This window comes from Indicator indicator, chromosome 28, assembly GCF_027791375.1.
Source record: "Indicator indicator isolate 239-I01 chromosome 28, UM_Iind_1.1, whole genome shotgun sequence".
Taxonomy (NCBI): Eukaryota; Metazoa; Chordata; class Aves; order Piciformes; family Indicatoridae; genus Indicator; species Indicator indicator.
In genome coordinates, this window is record NC_072037.1 from 13,019,125 (window position 1) to 13,036,985 (window position 17,861).

Consider the following 17,861-nt stretch of genomic DNA (forward strand, 5'->3'; position numbering starts at 1 on the left):
GCTGAGCTGCTGTGCCACAGAGATGCCTTCTGCTGGTTTGGGAGCTGGGATCTCCTTGTGCAGGGCTGCAGAGAGCAGCCAAGGTTGCAGACAGGCAGGGGGAGCAGATTTCAGGGGCACAAGGACACAACCTGCAAACCGGGAGAGCAATCAAAGCATGGGACCTGAGCAGGGTCCTGCTGCTGGATGGTTCAAGTGCTCCCACCACTGGGAGCCACTGGGCCACCCTTCTCCTGGTTGTTGGGATGCTGAAGCAAGCCCAGCAGAAGTCTTGAGTTGTGCAGGGAAAAGGGAAAGTTTGGACTTGAATCTGGAGCATGGATGCAGGCTGAGGGTGAACTCAGCTGCAAACCTCAGCCTGCTGAGCAGCTTCTGCCCAGCTCCTGTCTCGTGAGAAGGTGGCTCTGGTCTGCTGCTCTAGGAAGCTCAGCCACCCTTCTGCTGAGGACCTTGCTGTGAGGAGTGAGAGCATGCAGGAGATGAGAAGTGTGATAAAGGTTTTGGGCAAACATGACCTACGAGGCAGGGTGGGAGGAAGTGCTGCTGTTTAGTCTAGGGGTGATGGAGGGGACACGGAGAGCCTGGGGGCTGGAGAGCCATGGCAGGGCCATGAAGGAGGCTGTCCTCGCAGCTGGTGCCACCAGGATGGTGCATCCACTCTCAGAGGGGTCAGGGACAGGCAATTCCCTCTTGTCCTGTGTCTCCATGTCTCTGTGACAGCTCGAAAATGCCTTTCTGTTGGGAAGAGGACTGAGAAGGCTTCCAAAGGGATGATCTCTGCAGCCTGCTGCTCATCCTGAGCTAAGAGCCCAGGAGCTGAGAGGTACAAAAGGTCCCAGTTCTTCAGCTGGGCTTCTCTGCACTGCTGGGGGGGTTGGGGAGCAGAGCCCTGTGGATCAGCACAGCAGGAGATGACAGCCCTTGGCCAGGCACTGAAGGAGGGGAAAGGCCACCTTGGGTTTCCTGCTTTCCTTCTGCTGTTGAACACAAGGCTGAGACCTGGGCCCACAGCTGCTGCCTCTGCAGCCCTGTTCCTGAGCTGTGAACATGCCCTGAGCCCTCTGGAGCCCAGCATGGGCAGGCAGGACCTCAGCCTCCTTCACTTTACCTTAGCATCCCACCAGACCTCCTCTGCTGCCTTTGCAGCTCTGCAGAGCCGGAGGCCTCGGAAATGTTTCCCAGCTCTGACATTTTTGGCAGCAGATTTTGTTTCTTTTCTGTCCCAGTCTGGCAGGGAAACTCCCTCCTTTTGGGCAGCAACATCCTCAGTTTTTGCCTGTTGTTTACAGCTGAGGGGGTCTGGTCCCTGGGAGGAGCTGCTGTGGTGTGGCTGGTGAGAGGTGCCAGCTTCCCTGCCCCCCTGAGCCCTGTCCCCTCTGGTGGCCCTTGGGCACCAGTGGCAGGTGCAGCCCTACCAGAGCAGGTCCTGAGCCAACTGGGGCTGAGGAAGCCATTTCTCCTCTCTCCTGCCTGCTCTCTCTCCCAGCAGGATTGTGTCCCTGAAGGCACTGAGCAGCACAGCCAAGGAATTCTTTCCTCTAAGAGAAAGTCCAGGCATGGATCCATCTGAGGCTCAGAACAAGAGCAAATAATCTGCCTCCCACACACTCCCAGCCTGCTGCCTTCTCTTCCAGGGTCTCCTTCCTGCCCCAGCAGCCAGGCTGGGTGGGACAGTGTGGGGCAGGAGGGTGGCTGAGAGCAGGGCAGCAGCCTGGGAGCCCTCAAGAAGGGATGGTGGCTGGGGCTGGAGCTGGGGCTGGAGCTGGAGCTGGAGCTGGAGCTGGGGCTGGAGCTGGGGCTGGGGCTGGAGCTGGAGCTGGGGCTGGGGCTGGAGCTGGAGCTGGAGCTGGTCCTGGAGCTGGAGCTGGAGCTGGAGCTGAGGCTGGAGCTGGAGCTGGAGCTGGAGCTGGGGCTGGGGCTGGAGCTGGAGCTGGTCCTGGAGCTGGAGCTGGAGCTGAGGCTGGAGCTGGGGCTGGGGCTGGGGCTGGGGCTGGAGGGAGAAGGCAGGAGAAGGCAGGAGTGTCAGGGAGTCTAACTTTGCCTTGGGCCTGGTCCCTGTCCCAGGGCTGGCTGAGGAGCAGCAGCTTCCTCTGCCTGAGCCCCAGAACTGCTGCCCCCTGCCTGGGGCCTCTTCTGCTGCAGGCAGCTGTGTTGCTGAGCCTGAAGGACTCTTTGGGAGAGTCTGAGCCCACATTCCTCATGCTTGATGCCTCTCAGATAGCTCCAGTGCAGCCACTGGAGAATGCAGAGCAGACCAAATCTGCCTCAGTTTGAAGCATCTCATTTGCTTCAGGAGGTGCTCATGGTGGTGGCTGCACTGCTGGGTGACTCTGCAGCATCTTCTGCCCTCTGCATGCTGCAAGGAGCAGTGAGGAGCCCAGGGGGTGGGAGATGGGGGCTGCAGGTGAAGCAAGGGGATCTCAGTCCTCTGGGGGAGAAGCTGCATCACAGTGCTGTGACTTCTCCTGCAGGCTGAGGAGAGGACTTCGGGGCAGCACCTTCAGAGATCACTCAACCTGCTCACACCTTCCCTTGGAGCCACTGCCCTGGGCACCAGAGATCTCCCAGGGCTGGCTGCAGCCAGGGGCAGGGGCTCACAGAATCAGAGAGTCATTAAGGATGGAAAAGATCTCTAAGATCAAGTCCAACCTTCTGCCCAATAGCTCCATGACCACTACACCATGTCCTGAAGTGCCACATCTCTTTTCTTGCACACCTCCAGGGATGGGAACTCCACCACCTCCCTGGGCAGCCTGTTCCAATCTCTGACCACTCCTGCAGTGAAGAAATTGTTCCTGATCTCCAACCCAACCCTCCCCTGGCACAGCTTGAGGCCATTTCCTCTTGTCCTGTCGTTAGTTCCCTGGGAGAGGAAGTTGTAGAGAGCAGTGAGGTCTCCCTCAGCCTCCTCTCCAGACTAACTACCCCCAGCTCCCTCAGCTGCTCCTCCCCAGCCCTGTTCCCCAGACCCCTCTCCAGCTTTGTTGGCCTTCCCTGTGCCCCCTCCAGCCCCTCAGTGTCCTTCTTACACTGCAGTGCCAGAACTGTGCCCAGCCTGGGGGTCGCTGGGCTCAGGGCACATCTGCAGACCCCAGGGCTCGGTGCTGGGAGCAGGAAGAAATGGCAGGGAAGGAGGCAGCAGTGCCTGTGGGAGCTGTGGGCCCAAGGCAGGCAGGATGGATCCCAGCTGGGCTCTGCACCTTCTGCAGCAGCCTGTGGGAGCAGGCTGGAGATGTGCCACTGCCTGCCTGTCTCCTCCAGCCTGGAGTGGTCCCCTCAGGCCCTTTGCTCAGCCCAGGCTGTGGGATGGAATTGCTCATCTGGGAAAATTTTGGGAAGTCTGAGCTGTAATTGCCCTAAGCCTCCTCTGCCCTTTGAGGTCAGGTCAGAGCCCAGTCAGTGCCATCCCAGCAGTGCTCCTGCTGCCAGGGCTGGCTTACACAACCAGCCCTCTGCAGAGCTGGCACCAGGAGCTTCTCCAGCATGGCAGTAGTGGGAAGCACAGAGCTGTAATCCTGGGGTGCCACTGAGTTGCTCAGCTGAGGAACCAGCCCTGCAGGAACTGAGGGTGGTTTTTTCCCATGAGCTTTCCCAAGCAGGGCTGGCATTAGAGGCTGGCATTAGAGGCTGCTATTTGTAAGTGCTTTGCTCAAGCATCTCCCATGAATTTTTTTTTCCTTCTGCCTGCTGCAGCTCAGTTCCTCCTCCAGTAAAAGCCTCCCTCTGCTCCCCACAGCTCCTGGGCTCAGCCTAACCTGCTCACTAAACCCTTCAAAGCCTGACCCTGGGTCTTGTTAACCATTTCTCCCCCCAGTGCAGCATTTGCTGCTGGTGGTGCTGGGTTTGGGTAGGTCTGGTCCTGGGCTGAGCCCTCCTGTGCTAAAGGCTTCGAGGCACAGCTTGTAGTTAGAAGACAAACTGCCCCTAGGACCTGGTGTGGGTCAGGGACTGGCCCTGTCCTGGCAGGATGTGATCCATGGAGCAGGATCCAGCTGCTGCCATTAGCAGGCTGCTTCTGCCAGGAGCAGTGTGGTGGTTGAGCTCCTGACAGCTGCATTGCCTTGGGGCAGGAAAGCCAGGAAGGTGCCACTGTGGATGTGCCCTGCCTTGTGTGGGACCCCTCCATGTGAGAAATCACCTTCCAGGAGCCATGCACCTGCCTTGGAAGGCACCTTCTGCCCTCGTCCCCATGCCCATGGTGCTGTGCCAGCCACGTCCCTCAGTGGTGGTGAAAGTGTCTGAAATGCACCAACACCAGAAAAAAAACAACCCAACCCCCAGCTCCCTCTGCCCACAGGGATTTTATTCCCCACAGAACCCACCCAGCACCCCCAGCACCCCTGCCTAGGGCTGCCCCAGGAGGCTGTGCCCAGCCGCACTGTGCTGTTCCATCCCTCCATTCAGCTTCAGTTGGTGCCAACTGCTGGTGCCAAGCGTCGAGGGCTCCCAGCCAAGCCTGAGTCACACTGAGGAGGAGAAAGTGGCTGGCAGGAGGAGCCCTGACTTGTCTGCAGGTGGTACCAGGCTGGTACATATTCCTGCTGCTCACTGAGGCGTGTGGGCTGACCCAGCAGGGGAGGAAGGTGCAGGAAGGGAAAAGGCCTCACTGCTGAGGAGCCCCTGGGCTGCAGCCTCCTCCGTGGGGGCTCTGCTGTGCTGCTGAAGGCTCTGGCTGCCTGCCCCAGCCCCAGGCTCCCAGCTGGGCAAGGGGCTGCTGGAGGAAATCTGCTCCCTGCTGCAGGGCAGGGCTGGCCCTTGCACCACCTCATTTTTGGCCACCGAGGTCTTCCCTGCTCTGAGCTTGATCCCTGTGGAGGGAGCAGGGTTTGGGCTGGAGTCTGCCACCAGCTGCTCCTGCTTGGCCTGATGGTGTTGGCAATCCTGCTGAGCTCCAGGGAGCCTGAGAGGGCTTGGAAGCTGCTTGGTGGCAGCACAGGGCTGGGGTCCAGGGTGAGCCCAGCCCTGCTACAGGGAATCCACACGGCTGTGGTGTCCTGGTGTCCCCATTCCCGGCCCAGGGAAGCAGCCCAGGGGAGCCATTCCCAGCTGGGCTGTGCTGGGACTTGCCCTGCAGCCGCCCTGACGCCAGGCTGGTGGTGACCAGCAGCAGCCAACCACCTCTTGGAGCCAAGTGTGTGAGGTTCTGAAGGGCTCTGCACTGAGTGTCCTGGGGCTGAGCTGTGCCTCGTGGGGAGTGGTGGCAGCTGGGGGCTTGCAGCACCAGGGCAGCAGAGCTGTGGAGAGGGAGGTTCAGGGGCAAACACAAAGAATGTGCAGGCCCAGGGAGCAGGTCCTGAGCTCAAGGGGGCCTCTGGCTCTGAGCCCTGCCCAGCCAGGCTGGGAGCAGCACAGGATAGGGCTGGAGGGGAGGAAGCTCAGCTGCTCTGGGTGGGCACAGGAGGAGCTCAGCCCTTGGCTGGGGTAGCTGGAACACAGCTCCTGTCTCAGCTGAGAGTGACAGAAGAAAAACTTCCACAGCAGTGATCCTGGCACGAAGCTGCCCTGGTGGGACTCTGCACTGACCCTTTCCTGGGAATACAAGGAGCAGAGTAACCCCTTCCCCCCATCCCAAATCCTTCTGCAGGGGCAGTGGTGGAGGCTGGTTGGTGGCATCCCTCAGCTGCAGGTCAGGGCTGGTGGGATGAGGCTGCCCAGCTGCAGAGGTGAGTGTGCTTCTGAGCTTGCTCCTCCAGCAGCAGCCAACCTTCTGCATCTGCCCAAGCAACCCAGCTCCTGCCCCCAGTGATGGCCCTGGGTCACTGTGCCCAGAGCAGGAGGCTGCCTCAGGCACCCTGGGGAGCAGGATGCCACCAGCACCCTGTTGCTGGGTATCAACCTGCCCTTGTGCAAGAGACTCTATAAATGCCAGGACCAGAGCTGGGCACAGTGCTCCTCTGGGGTTGCTCTGGACCCTCTGGGACAGGGCAGGATGGGTTTGCTCAATGGTAGTTAAGAAGTTAGAAAGCCCTGGAGAGCAAACCCAGCCCTGGAGGCACTAAATCTTGGGTAGATGGCTCGGGGAGGTGGTTTGTGCAGGGTAGAACCTCCTCACTGCTCACTGCTCTTGGAGGCTTTTTTTTTGGTGACTTGAAACTGGGGGTTTTTATCCCAACATGTCAGTTAATTGGAGAACTCCTCACAGTGTCCATTTCCCACTTCACCTCTGGCAGTTGTCAGAAAGAAGTTTCCTGCAGTAAGTCCTTTTTTCGTTGTCCTTCTCAAGGAACCAATCCCCAGATCCTGCCCTGCAGCACTAACAGCCCTGGGGAGCTGCTGCCAGCCTCCAGGCTCCAGCTGCCCGAGGCCAGGGCTGGGGAAGAAGGAGTTAAAGGTTTGCACTGGAAGAGCAGCCCAGCTGCCTGCAGAGGCTTAGATCCTACTCTGCCTTCACCAGTGGCTGAGGGCTGCAGAAAGCCAGCTTCAAATTCCAAGGCCACTTTCCAGACCGAGGGCAAAATGCCACCAGCTGCCCCGACCCAGGCTCTGGGAGCAGCAGGATCAGGGCTCTGTGGGGCCAGGCAGGGGGGCAGGTTATTCCTGCTTGCAGCTTTGGGGTCCATGACCAGATGTGCTTCCAGGCTGGACACTCCTGGTGATGGGCACTGGTGGGGTGAGGAGCCTGTGCCCATCCCCGGGCAGGTGGCTGAGCAGGGCAGGGCTGGCTGCCTGCACCGCTGCGGCGCTCAGCCTGTGCTGGGCGGGACTGGGGAGAACTGGCAGCGTGGCCACAGAGGAGGGGGCTGTGGGAGCTGGGACAGAGGCAGAGCAGAGCACAGGGCTGGATGTGGCTGAGGTAGGTGCCTACCTTCTTCCTAACTCCTCCTTTTTCAGTTCCTGTTCATGGGTGAGCAGTGCCTGGCTGGGCGAGGGATGCTCAGTGCGGCTCCATCCCTCTGGGCACAAGCAGGAGGGGACGTGGGGCAGGGGCATCCTGGAGGGCTGGGTCTGGGAGGTGAGAGATTGAGCTGTGCCCAGGCTGAGCCTCTCCACGGCCCACACAGTCGAGGGGGCTGTATCCCAGCTTGGGGCACCACATCCTCAGGGAGCTGCTGGTGGCAGGGCGTGAGGAGCAGAAGCAGCCTGGGACATCCTGCTCCGGGCTTGGCTCCCCAGCAGCCCCTCCACATCATCCTGCCGGGGCCGTGCCGGGGCTGAGGGCTCAGGCTGAGGACAGAACTGGTGGTTGGTGCTCTTTCAGCGTGGCTGTTCCTGCCCCTCTCACAAAGCCCTCTCCCAGCACCGGCAAGACCTCCGCCGGCTCCCAGTGCTGCAGGCGACCGAGGGGCAGCTTCCCCAGCATGCTGCAGAACGAGGTCCTGCTGTGCTTCGCCTTCTACAGCACCATCCTGATCGTGAAGATGTTCGTTGTTGCCATCATCACCGGACAAGTGAGGCTCAGAAAGAAGGTGAGAGTCACTTTCCTTTTCCTTCTTCTCCCTTTCTGTTTTTTTTTTTTTTCCTCCCCCTTGGGATTCTGTGGTTTCTCTTTCTTCTTTTAATCCTGCAAAGGGCCAACAAAGTTTTCCTGCAGCAAGCTGAGTTTCCTTTGAGCTGAGTTGAAAGCAAAACATGTTTCAGAGCTGCAGCAGATAAATATCTCACTTCTCTTGGGCTCTGTGTGTTTGTTTCTGCCATCTGCAGCCTGATGTTTATACTTTCTGACTCCCAATCTAAACAGCAGGCTGGGATCCAACACGCCACGCAGGTGAGCTGCCTCTGCAAACAGGCTGCTTGCAGCTCACTTACTGGGGCTGGGAGGGGGGGAAAGGGAAGGAAAAGAGGTTTAAGAAGAAATCTTTGCAACAGCAGTTTGTCACTTGCAGTGGAGCAGAAAGCTTTGGAGCTTTCAGGGGCTGGGTGTGTGGACTCACCAGGAGAGCAGAAAGTCATAGGGAATGCAAACAATAGGTGGAGGAAATTGTTCCTGGACACAGGGGGAAGTCCAGGGAGCTCTGGCTGCTGGCAGGAGTTGGGGGTAGCTGGACCTTTATCACCCACAGCCCAAAGTGAACTGGTGGCAGAGCTCAGCTGCCTGTAAGATCTGTTTTGATGAATTTCCAGCTGCGTCAGTGGAGCAGAAGGGAGAGACTCCTGCTCTCAGCTCGGACACTGAGGCTGCTCCCTGTGCTGTGGTGTCGCTGGAGCTGCTGATTTGGATTCACCCCTGACGGTGCTGCAGCCCAGGGACCCTATGGGCTTGTTAATGACTAAAGACAGCAACAGGGTCCTGTGCAGGCTGCAAAGGGGAGCTGCTGCCTGCCCTGAGGAGCAGCCTCTGAGCAGAGCTGGGCAGCTCCTATAAATCATTTTTGTTTGCAACTTTATTAGTGCAGGATCTGATTTCCTCGGGGCTGGCTGCAGTCATAGTGTCACTGCCACAAAGCCAGCCAGGGAGTTGTAGTGGGTTGAAAATTCCCCCCCAGCTGCCACAGGAGTGCTCCTCCTCACCAGGGTGAACCAGCCAGGGCTGTCTTCTGGGTGCCACATCCAGTGTCTGCCAGCTCTGTGCCAGCAGTGATCTTGTCTGGTGGCTGCCAAAGTTAAATGGTTTCACTGGGAGCCGTGGACTGGGATCAGGCTGGGGCTCCCTTCCTGCTTTGGGATGTGTTCAGGGGACAGGGTTGGGTTTCTCAGAGAGAGGGAAGACCCCCTGAGGGGTGCAGGGTTTGAGCCCCAGGACCACGCACGGGCAGAGGCAGCTCTGTTGGTGAAGGGTGGTGAGAAACTGGGGCAGGAAGAGACCCCCCCCAGATCTTAAAGCTTCTGCAGACCCCAGCTGAGTGCCCACCTTGGGGCTGTCTCCTGCAGGCCTTTGCCAACCCCGAGGACGCTCTGCGCAATGGGGGGCTGCAGTTCTGCCGCCAGGACCCCGCCGTGGAGCGCTGCCGCAGGTGGGTACCACGGGGCTGGCACCCCCTGTGCCACCAGGCCAGCCCTGGCAGCTGCAGGGGGAAGCTGAAGGGCTCCTTAAGGAAGCAGAGGATGCCTGGAGCTGGGCTGTGGCACTCTGCAAGCCAGAGCAGTTTAATCTTTAACAGGAGCATGGTGCCAGGGCAGGGGCAGGTTGGGGGTCAGAAGCAATTTCCTTGCTGCAAGAGTGGTCAGGGGTTGGCACAGGCTGCCCGGGGGGGTGGTGGAGTCCCCATCCCTGGAGGGGTTCAGGAAACCTGTGGCCATGGCACCTGGGGACAAGGCTTAGTGGCCATGGTGGTGTTAGGCTGAAGGTTGGAATCAATGATCCTGGAGGGCTTCTCCAGCCCAGAACTCTGTGATTCTAGGATTCTCTGGCACGTGCTGGGGCAAGGACCTGTGGAGGGACCCAGGATTGGGTCCAGCAGCTGACTCCACACAAACTCCTTCCTTGATGCTCAAAGTCCTGCAAGCCCCCAAGGGCTTGTCCCAAAGGCTCCTTGTGCCCTGCCTCAGCAGGACCCCAAAAGCCCCCAGACCCCTGCACATCTCGGACAGGGATCTGTGTGCCTGGTGCCAGTGCTGTGTGCAGCTACCCTCTTTGGGGGGTTGGGAAGAGCCTGGACTTGATCTGCCTCCCTAACTGGGCACCCTCTCAATCTTTCCCCTCTCCCATGGGCCTCATAGTATCTGAGAGGTAAACCATGGGAGAGATTCAGCTCCAGGCTTGGTTTGCAGCCCCCCTTACCCAGAGGAGGTCCCCTCATGCTGGGCTGGGTCACTGGGGACATGCAAGGAAGGGGCTGGAGCTGTGCCTGGCTGTCACTGAGCCCTCAGCCACCACCTCCCACTGCCTGCTAGATCTGCTCCAAAATCCACCCAGGGCCACATAATCCCCAGGCTTCCAGGGGGAGTAGGAGGAGGATGACAAATGAGCTGTTTCCTTGCTAGGAAAAAGAAAATAGTAGTGCCCATAATCATCCTCCTCCTCTTCCTCTGGTTAGTCAGAAAAGTTAATTTCCATAGAAATAAATAACTGGAGCTGCAGCCAAGACCTGGGGGGGTCTGGGGTCTGATTTGGGCAGTTTCAGCACAAGGAGGTGGTCCTGGCTGGCTGTCCACAGCGAGAGCCTGAAGTGTTGCCCTCAGCAAGGCTGGTGCTGGGTTTTATGCTCAGGTGCTGTCAGGAGGGGAGCAGAGCCTGGCCAGGCTGTGGGGTCTCTGAGGGGCAGAGCAGGCAGGGCAGGGCAAGGAGGTTCCCCCTTCACCTCCCAGAGAGGTCCCTGGCCACAGCTCAGACCTGGAACCACAAGTGGCTTTTTTGTTGCCTTCCTCCTCCCTGTTCTCCTGTTTGCCCTCCCAGCCCTGCTGAACCCCCCAGTCCCCAGGGGTTGTTGGGCTGAGGCTGCTGCAGGATGGGGTGGGAGGTGTATGGCAGCTGCTCTGTCCCAGCACTGCTGACCCCAGAGCAGGGTCCTCATCCCCATGGCCCCAGGAGGGGTTTGTGGTGGTGCCCACAGAGGTGATGCTGGCTTGGGATGGCAAATGGGGCCCTGGGCTGAGGGCTGTGAGCAGGCAAGCCTGTGCTTGTGTCTGGGAAGGGCTGGCTCTGCCTAGGGGCTGACTGGCCAGGAGGAGCAGAGGGCCTCCTGCACCTCCCCTCCATGTTCGGTTTGGCAGGGGATGCAGCTCCTCCCTCTGCAGGCTCCCACCCCCACCGAGCCCTCCTGGCATGGCTGCTACAGCAGCAGGAGCTGCACCAGCTTTGAGCTTTCACAGCTCCCTGGGCTCTTTGCTTTGCTTCAGTGAAGAGCACCAACCTCGAGCTGTCTCCTGAGCTTCAGGAGCGCAGCACCCCAAGGGGCAGACCCGGGGGTGGGATCCTGCTGCCTCTGTGTGGGGGGCACCTGGCCGGGTGGGCATGGAAGGGACAGGCGACAGCAGGGCAGCCTGGGGGAGCAGCAACTTCACCTGCCTTGCAGGGCCCACCAGAATGACATGGAGAACATCTTCCCCTTCCTCTTCCTCGGGGCCATCTACTCCCTGCTGGATCCCAGCCCTGCAGTGGCCAGGATCCACTTCCTCATCTTCTGCCTGGGGCGCATCGTCCACACCATCGCCTACCTGCTGCAGATGAGGGCCCCCACACGCTCCCTGGCATACAGCCTGGCACAGCTGCCCTGCTTCTCCATGGCTCTGCAGATCCTCCTTGCCACCACCCCGTACTGGTAATGCCCACTGAGCCCACACCGTCCCATCCCCCTCGTCCTGGTTCCCCCAGTTGGACTGGGTGATGTCTGGGAGTGTGCAGCAATGTGTGTGGGCATGGGGTGTGTGCCCCAGGGATGCCACCTGTGCCCTGGGGATGCTCAGTGCAGCCTTGGCAAAGTCCCTGTGCTGTGGGGATTGGGCAGGGGAGCCACCAAAGAGAAGGGGCACATCTTACCCTGGGGCAGGAAGGGGATGCAGAGGAAGGTTTGGTTCAGTCCTGCCAAGGGTGGGAGGGGGAAAGCAGCTGGAGTGCCCCTCCAGGAGGGGCTTCACTGAAGGGAGGAAGCTTCTCTGCCCAGTTTGGAACTGGGAAGGGGAAGATGTGCCCTGTCCCCTTGGTCATGAGCACCCTTTGGGTCAAGAAGGGAAAATCATGAGGGTCCCACAAGCCTCTTGGTCAGCAGACCTGGGTGGTAGCAGAGGGGGCTAGAAACCAGCCCCCTGCTCCTGTGCAGCCCTGGGGGTCTGCAGGGAGGGGGCTCCCTTAGGTTGCCTCTCCCTCGAGGGGGTCAGGAGGCAGATGCCCATCAGGCACCTGGAGGCTGAAATCTCAGGGGTGATGTGACAAAGCCACCAAAGTGCTCGGTGCCCCTGGACCCTGGGAGGAGGTCTCACCCCTCGGGAGCAGGTCTCACCCCTCGGGAACAGCCCCCTGCCGGGCACCCCGTGGGCAGCGTTGGGCAGCTCCCGGCCAGCCGCAGCTTTCCCATCGCAGTCTGCTCGTAGCAAGGTGCAGGAGGACATTCCTGGAGCAGCCAGCAGGAATCCCTTACCCCCTCCGTCGGGAGCCAGACACAAAGCTCTGGGATTTGTGGGGAGCCTGAGGTGCCCACCCAAAGCAGGGTTTGCAGGCAGAGCTCTCTCCAAGGCTGGGACCTGTGTTCACTTGCTGCTGAAGCCTGAGAAGCTCCCAGGGCAGCAGCCTGGATCTCTGCCCCTGTGCCAGCCTTTCCCTGGCTGCAGGATGGTTGCTGCTATCTGGGGACTGTGCCCTGGCTGCTCTGGGAGGTTTCTTTCAGCCGTTTCCTGCTGTCTATTGTGGCCTGGATTAGATGGTGGCTCTGAACTGCCCCACGGGAGAACACTGCTGCTCCGCGCTGCTGCCTGGGGACTGCTGTTGGAGAGGAGAGGCTGGGACCAGGGTATGGCAGGATGGCAAACCCTCATGAGCTCCTCTGCCATGCTGCTGTCCCAAAGTGCCAGGAGCTGGTCCAGGCAGCAGCAGCACACAGTGGAGCTCCCCTGCAGAGGAGAAGGCAGGAGGAAGGTTCTGCTGATCAGTGCCTGCCCAGAGGACAACACAAGAGTTTCACCAAGGTCACAAGAGGAAACCAGAATGAACAGAAAATAAATTCCCCTTCCAGCTATCCCAAGCACTGAAGCTGCTCCCTTGGAGATGTTCTTGCTGAGACCTCACTGAGCTCCTGTGTGCACAAAGCATGGGGTGGAACACCAGCCCTGAGCCCTTGCCCAGCCTGGGTAGCAGCTTCTGCCCCAGGAGCTTCTGAGCCCAGTGCAGAGGTGGCCTTGGGCTAAGCTGTAGGGTGAGGTTTGGGGCAAAGTGCTCTGCTCTACCATGGGCAGGGTGGGCAGGGCTGCAGCTCCACCACCTTGGCCACTTCTCCTTTAGGCAGCTCAGCAGATGTCTGGGCAATGCACACCCCTCCTCACATGCCCCTTCTTCCTCACATGGTGCACAAGTTCTCCAGCCCCTGAACGTGTCTCTGCTGCTGCACATGCATCCTGGTGGCAGGAAGCAAACACTCCCAATAAAAACAAATCCTTGTGCTCTGATCCATCCTTCCTTCGGGAGCAGCAGATGCAGCTGGGGAGCAGCTGGCTCCAGCCCCGGGGGGATGGATCCCCAGCTGCTGGGGGCTTTGCTAACCCCCTTGCAGAGCCTGGAGCAGCCCTGCTCCTTGCCCCAGCACTCACCTGCCCCACGGAGGAAGCTCTCTCCCAGGTGTGTGTCATTGGTGCTGAACCTTTAAATTCAGCGAAGCTGGAGCCTGCTGAGCAGTCTTGCTCAGTTTTACCTTCCCACAGCAGCAGGTTGCCCCAAAGCTTGGTGTTCTCCCCAACCTCCTCCATCCCAGCTCCCCCAGAGCAGGCTGGTGGTGTGAGGTGCTTGGTCCCAGCAAGTTCCCTTCCCACTCTGCTGGTGCTTGAGCCCTGGAGGGCAGCAGGAGCAGTCCAGGTAAGATGTGGTTGCTCTCAATTCTCTGCTCATGACTTGCAGAGCTGCTGCTGGCATTTGCAAAGCTCAGCAGCCCTCTCCTTGCTGCAGGCTGCTGGGACCTGGACATTTTCTTGGGTTTCTGCTGGGTTTTTTTAGCTGCTGGTGTCTGGGAGGTGCTGCCCCAGTGGTGCCTGGGCTGAGATGGGCAAAATGACTCCACTGGGGAAATTTTAGTGGTTTTCCTCTCCCTTGTGCTTTTTGCTTTCAAATCGGAAAGGCAGTGGCTTTGCAAGATGGACTCTCTCCAGTGCACGTTGCTGTGGTTAGAAATGTAGCTCAGGCTGAAATTTTTGGCTTGAAAAGGAAGAAATGGGGCAGCAGAACCCCCACCCCCAAGCTCCCAGAGCTGCCAGCTCCTTCAGCCTCTCCTAAACAGCCTGTTTGGTGCCTGGGGCTGGTGCCCTGCTCAGGGGAGCTGAGGTTACAGGCAGAGCTCTGCTTGCTGCTTTTGTATCCAAAAAAAAAAAAAAAAAAAAAAAAAAAAAAAAAAACCCAAACCCTGCTGTACTGGCTGCAGGGAAAGGCTTGGGAACGTGAACTCTCCTGGCTCCAAAAAAACAAACAGAAAAAGCCCCCAGGGCAGGCTTCAGAGAGGCCAAACCATTGTGCTGCTCTGGAAAGGCTGCGCAGGTCGGTGGGAGGCAGGATGGACCCTGCTCAGCACAACCCCAGCGGGGCTCTCCCAGCACCCAGAGGGTCGTCCTGCTGGCTCCCCTCTGGGCACAGACCCTGGCGTCTGTGTGACTGAGGAGCCAAAGCAAACCCTGCCTGCTCCCAAATAATATCCCAAGGCTCCCACATCCTTTCTCTGGCCCTGGTGCGGGGGAAGGCTGTGCCCAGGGTCTCCCCAGCTCCAGGTGAGTGGGGCTGGTGGGTGCCTCTGCCAGGCTGTGGGGTTTGGGGTGTGTTGTATGTGCCAACAGCTTGGCATTCACCTTAGGCTCCAGCCTGAGATGGCAGCAGTGTGAAAGCCACCTGGGGCTGCAGAGCCCTGGGGTTTGGGGCTCAAGTATCTGCATATGGTTCACACCACCAGCAGCTGTCCCCTGCCTACTGAGCACAAGGTGCTTGGGGGTGTGGGAACAGCAAGTGGAGACCCAGCACAAGCCCCTTGCCCACACAGGCTTCCAGCCAGCTCAGCTCCAGGGTTCCTCACATTCCCAGGCCTCTCCTGTTCATCCAGGCCTTCCCTCCTGGAGGGTCTAAGACCAAGATCCCCCCTGGGCACCTTTCCTGTGGCACAGGTCACTCTACCAACCCAAACCCTTCCATTTCCTCCAGCAGATGTGGGGCTCTGCCATCCTGAGCTGCAGGGGTTTGTGGTTTGGCTGGAGAGGGACCTGTAGGGGTCATTGACTCCAGTCCCCAGCTAGATCAAGACCATCAATGCCCTCCTCCCCCTCTGGATCTGGGATTCCCATCACTTGGGAGAGCCAGAAGAGCCTTGGGACGTCCCAGAGGTTCGTCCCCTGTGTCCTTGCCCCTCCGTGCCACACGCCAGAGTCGGGTTGGCACAAGGAAAAATTGATCCACCAGGATCCTTCCTGCCCAGTTCCGGAGCTAAGCTGCGAGATGTCCTCTGTTCATGGCGTGGGGGCCAGCCCCAGGGCGAGAGGGGGTCCCTGTCCCCGAGTGCGGAGCCTCCGGCTGCGCTGCGCGGGGCTACAGCACCCTCGTGTGGCTGCGGGCACCCTGCGGGGGCTCTGCCCCTGCCCTTCCTGGGCTGCTCCTGGGGGGCGGGCTGAGGAGGCTCACGTCCACTCCTGTGCCCACCAGCACAGGAGCAGGGGATGCTCTGCATCGCTCCTGGCCATACTGTGTTTGCCTGCAAGATCCCTTCCTCCTCGGCTTTGTAGCCCCCACCACAAAGGAACTTTTGCTCTTTTCCTCCTTCCCATATTGTCAGCGGCCCTCACCTCCCCCCCAGCAGGCAGCCACCCTCCACTTCTCGAAAGCTGCTCTGCCGCCTTGGGCTGCTTCCTTTGGGGGTTTGGAAAGGAGAGCAGTGAGCAGAACAGCCGCAGGGAGGAGAGGCTCCTTCCAAACGGCACAGAGTCTGGGGTGACCACGGCAGCCCCGGCACAGCTCAGCGGCTGGCAGAGGGCTAGCGGGAGGTGTCCCTGCCCATGGCCGTGGGGTTGGGACTCGATGGTCTTTAAGGTTCTTTCCATCCCGAACCGTTTGATTCTGTGTGGCTCTCGTCTCCGCGTTTCTGCAGCTTGTAGGCGGCGTTAGCAGGGCTCGGAGGTCTCTGGACCTTCTTGTTGCCACCAGAGGGAGAAGGGCGGGGAGGATGCTCCGACTGCTCCATGTGTGATCCATTCAGGACTAGGATAACCGGGTTGGCATCCCTGCAGGTGAGGTTCTTGCAACCTTTCCCCTCCTGAAGTTGTGGTGCATGGAGCACAGCTCTCCTGCAGACATCATTTGGAGGTGTGTCCATGACTGCTTCCCAGGAGGGAAAATCCTCCTGCTGGAAAAGGAGGGGAGGTAGCACAATGCCCTGGAGTTCCTCTGCTTCGGAGCCTTCCCCCTGGCATGTCTATCCCCTGTGGGTTGCAGACCCTGCCAGGTGAGCTGCAGCTCTCCGCATTTCTCTGTCTCCTGGTCTGCAGCACCTTGAGAAGCAGCCCAGCAGCTCCTGGGAGCTGGCAGACCACTGGTTGAGACCTTCTGCTCTGGTGGGAGTTGAACTGAAGCTGGGACAGTCCAGGCAGGAAATAAGTGACATATTTCCAGCAGCTAACAGTCATGAGTCACTGGAGGGATCTGCCCCAGGATCTGCAAGCTCTGCACTTCCAAGGGTCTTTTGAGTCAGGGCTGGATGCCCTCCTGAGGGATGCTCCTCTTTGGTCACGTGCTGAGGGCATGAGGATGCTGCTTGGCTGACTCTGTGCCTGGGGCTAGGCAGGAGGTTGGACAAATGACCTTAATGAGCCACAAGTCACTTAATGAGTGAAGAGGTTCCAAAACAGCAGTGGAGCAGTGTGGTGGGGTGGCTGAGCTGCTGGTGCTGCAGTGGGCTGGGCTTTGCAGGTCAGGTCTGTAAACCCTGTCTGGGCTGTCCTGAGTCCCAGAGGCCAGTTGTGGTTCTGGGCACCAGCACAGCTCCAGGTGCTGGGATGAGGTCTCTGTGTCTGCCACCGGAGCTGCCCTCTTGGTGTGCTGGGCAGCTTCCTCATGGCACAGCCTCCCCTCTCTCAAAGGCACCTCTGCTACTTTACAGCTCAGCTCCATGAGCTCCTTCTAGCTTTGGCTGTCCACCTCTGCCTGCCTTTGGGTGCTCTGCTGCCTGGGCAGCACCCTGCACTCTAAGAGCTGCTGGTTTGTTCCTACCCTTTTGTTTCTCATCTTGTAGGTCACTGTGCAGGATCTGTGCCTTCTCCTTGCATGAGGCTCCCCCTTTGCTTCTGCTCCTCTCTTGGGGGAACCCCAGGATGAAACCCAGGTGTTACCTAGGTGAAGCTGCTTTGGCAGGGGGGTTGAATTGGATGATCTCTGGGGGTCCCTTCCAACCCCCAGCACCCCAGGATGCTGTCTTGGGGGGAAGCTGCCAGATGCCAGTGACATGCAAGGTGAAGGTGGCCAGATCATGGCTCTCCTCCTCTTCCCCTGCTGCTGTGCAGGGCAGGTGGAGAAACTGCAGTGAGCAGCAGGTGCAGAGCCCCATCCTGGTGGTGCCCAGGGCCAGGTCTCTACTCGGTAAAATATTTATTCCTCCAGTATTTCACAAGAGTTGTTTTTACACAAACCTTACAAAAACTTCCCAACCCCCCACATGCAGAGGAATAAAGAGACACAGCCCCAGCGGGTGGATCTTGTTACAAGTCCCCGAAATGGACAAATCAAGGGTGAGAAGGAGCCTGGCTTCCACCAACCCCTGCGTCCTGCCACCCCTCCCTGGGTGCAAGCTGTGCCCGGTCTTGGGGGTGGCTTGGGCTGCCAAGAGCATTGGGAAGGAGGGGGCTGCAGAGGAAGAGGGAATGTTTTCAACCACCTCTCTGCAGATCGATACTCGGGGAGGCAATGTTTACTCCCTGCTTTGTTTAGGTTTGCCGAAGGGGCATCTGCAAACCATTAGGGGTTTGTTTTCCTGCAGGCTCTCAAGGAGGCAGCGCTGGCTCTGGCCCTGTGGTTTCAGCTTGTACAACAACAACAACAAAATGAGCCCTCTGCTTTCCATGGGAACGGGACCCCCCGGCCCCCTCCCCCTGCCCCAGGTGCTGTTTCTCATGGCAGATGATCTGATCCGTGTTGGATTTGGTGTCCCCCCAGCCTGGCATGTCCCAGCCTTTTGCCAGGTCTCTGCTTGGTCGCTGTGGCCTGGGGAGCTGACTGCTTCCCTCTGGCACAGCAGAGGGACAAATAGGGGTGGGGGGCACGGGGTGGGTGTTTAGAATCATAAAGGTTGGGAAAGCTCTCTGAGATCAAGTCCAAACAT

At 59.3% G+C, this 17,861-nt stretch overlaps 1 protein-coding gene across 1 annotated transcript; it reads left to right on the top strand.

Annotated features, from left to right (window-relative positions):
• Positions 1 to 7,283: 7,283 nt before the first annotated feature.
• Positions 7,284 to 11,142, top strand: PTGES (prostaglandin E synthase). The gene is made up of 3 exons (XM_054393557.1): positions 7,284 to 7,406; positions 8,809 to 8,891; positions 10,893 to 11,142. Exons 1-3 carry the CDS (start codon positions 7,299 to 7,301, stop codon positions 11,140 to 11,142), a joined length of 441 nt encoding a protein of 146 aa, XP_054249532.1. The 5' UTR covers positions 7,284 to 7,298.
• The last annotated feature ends 6,719 nt before the right edge of the window (positions 11,143 to 17,861 follow it).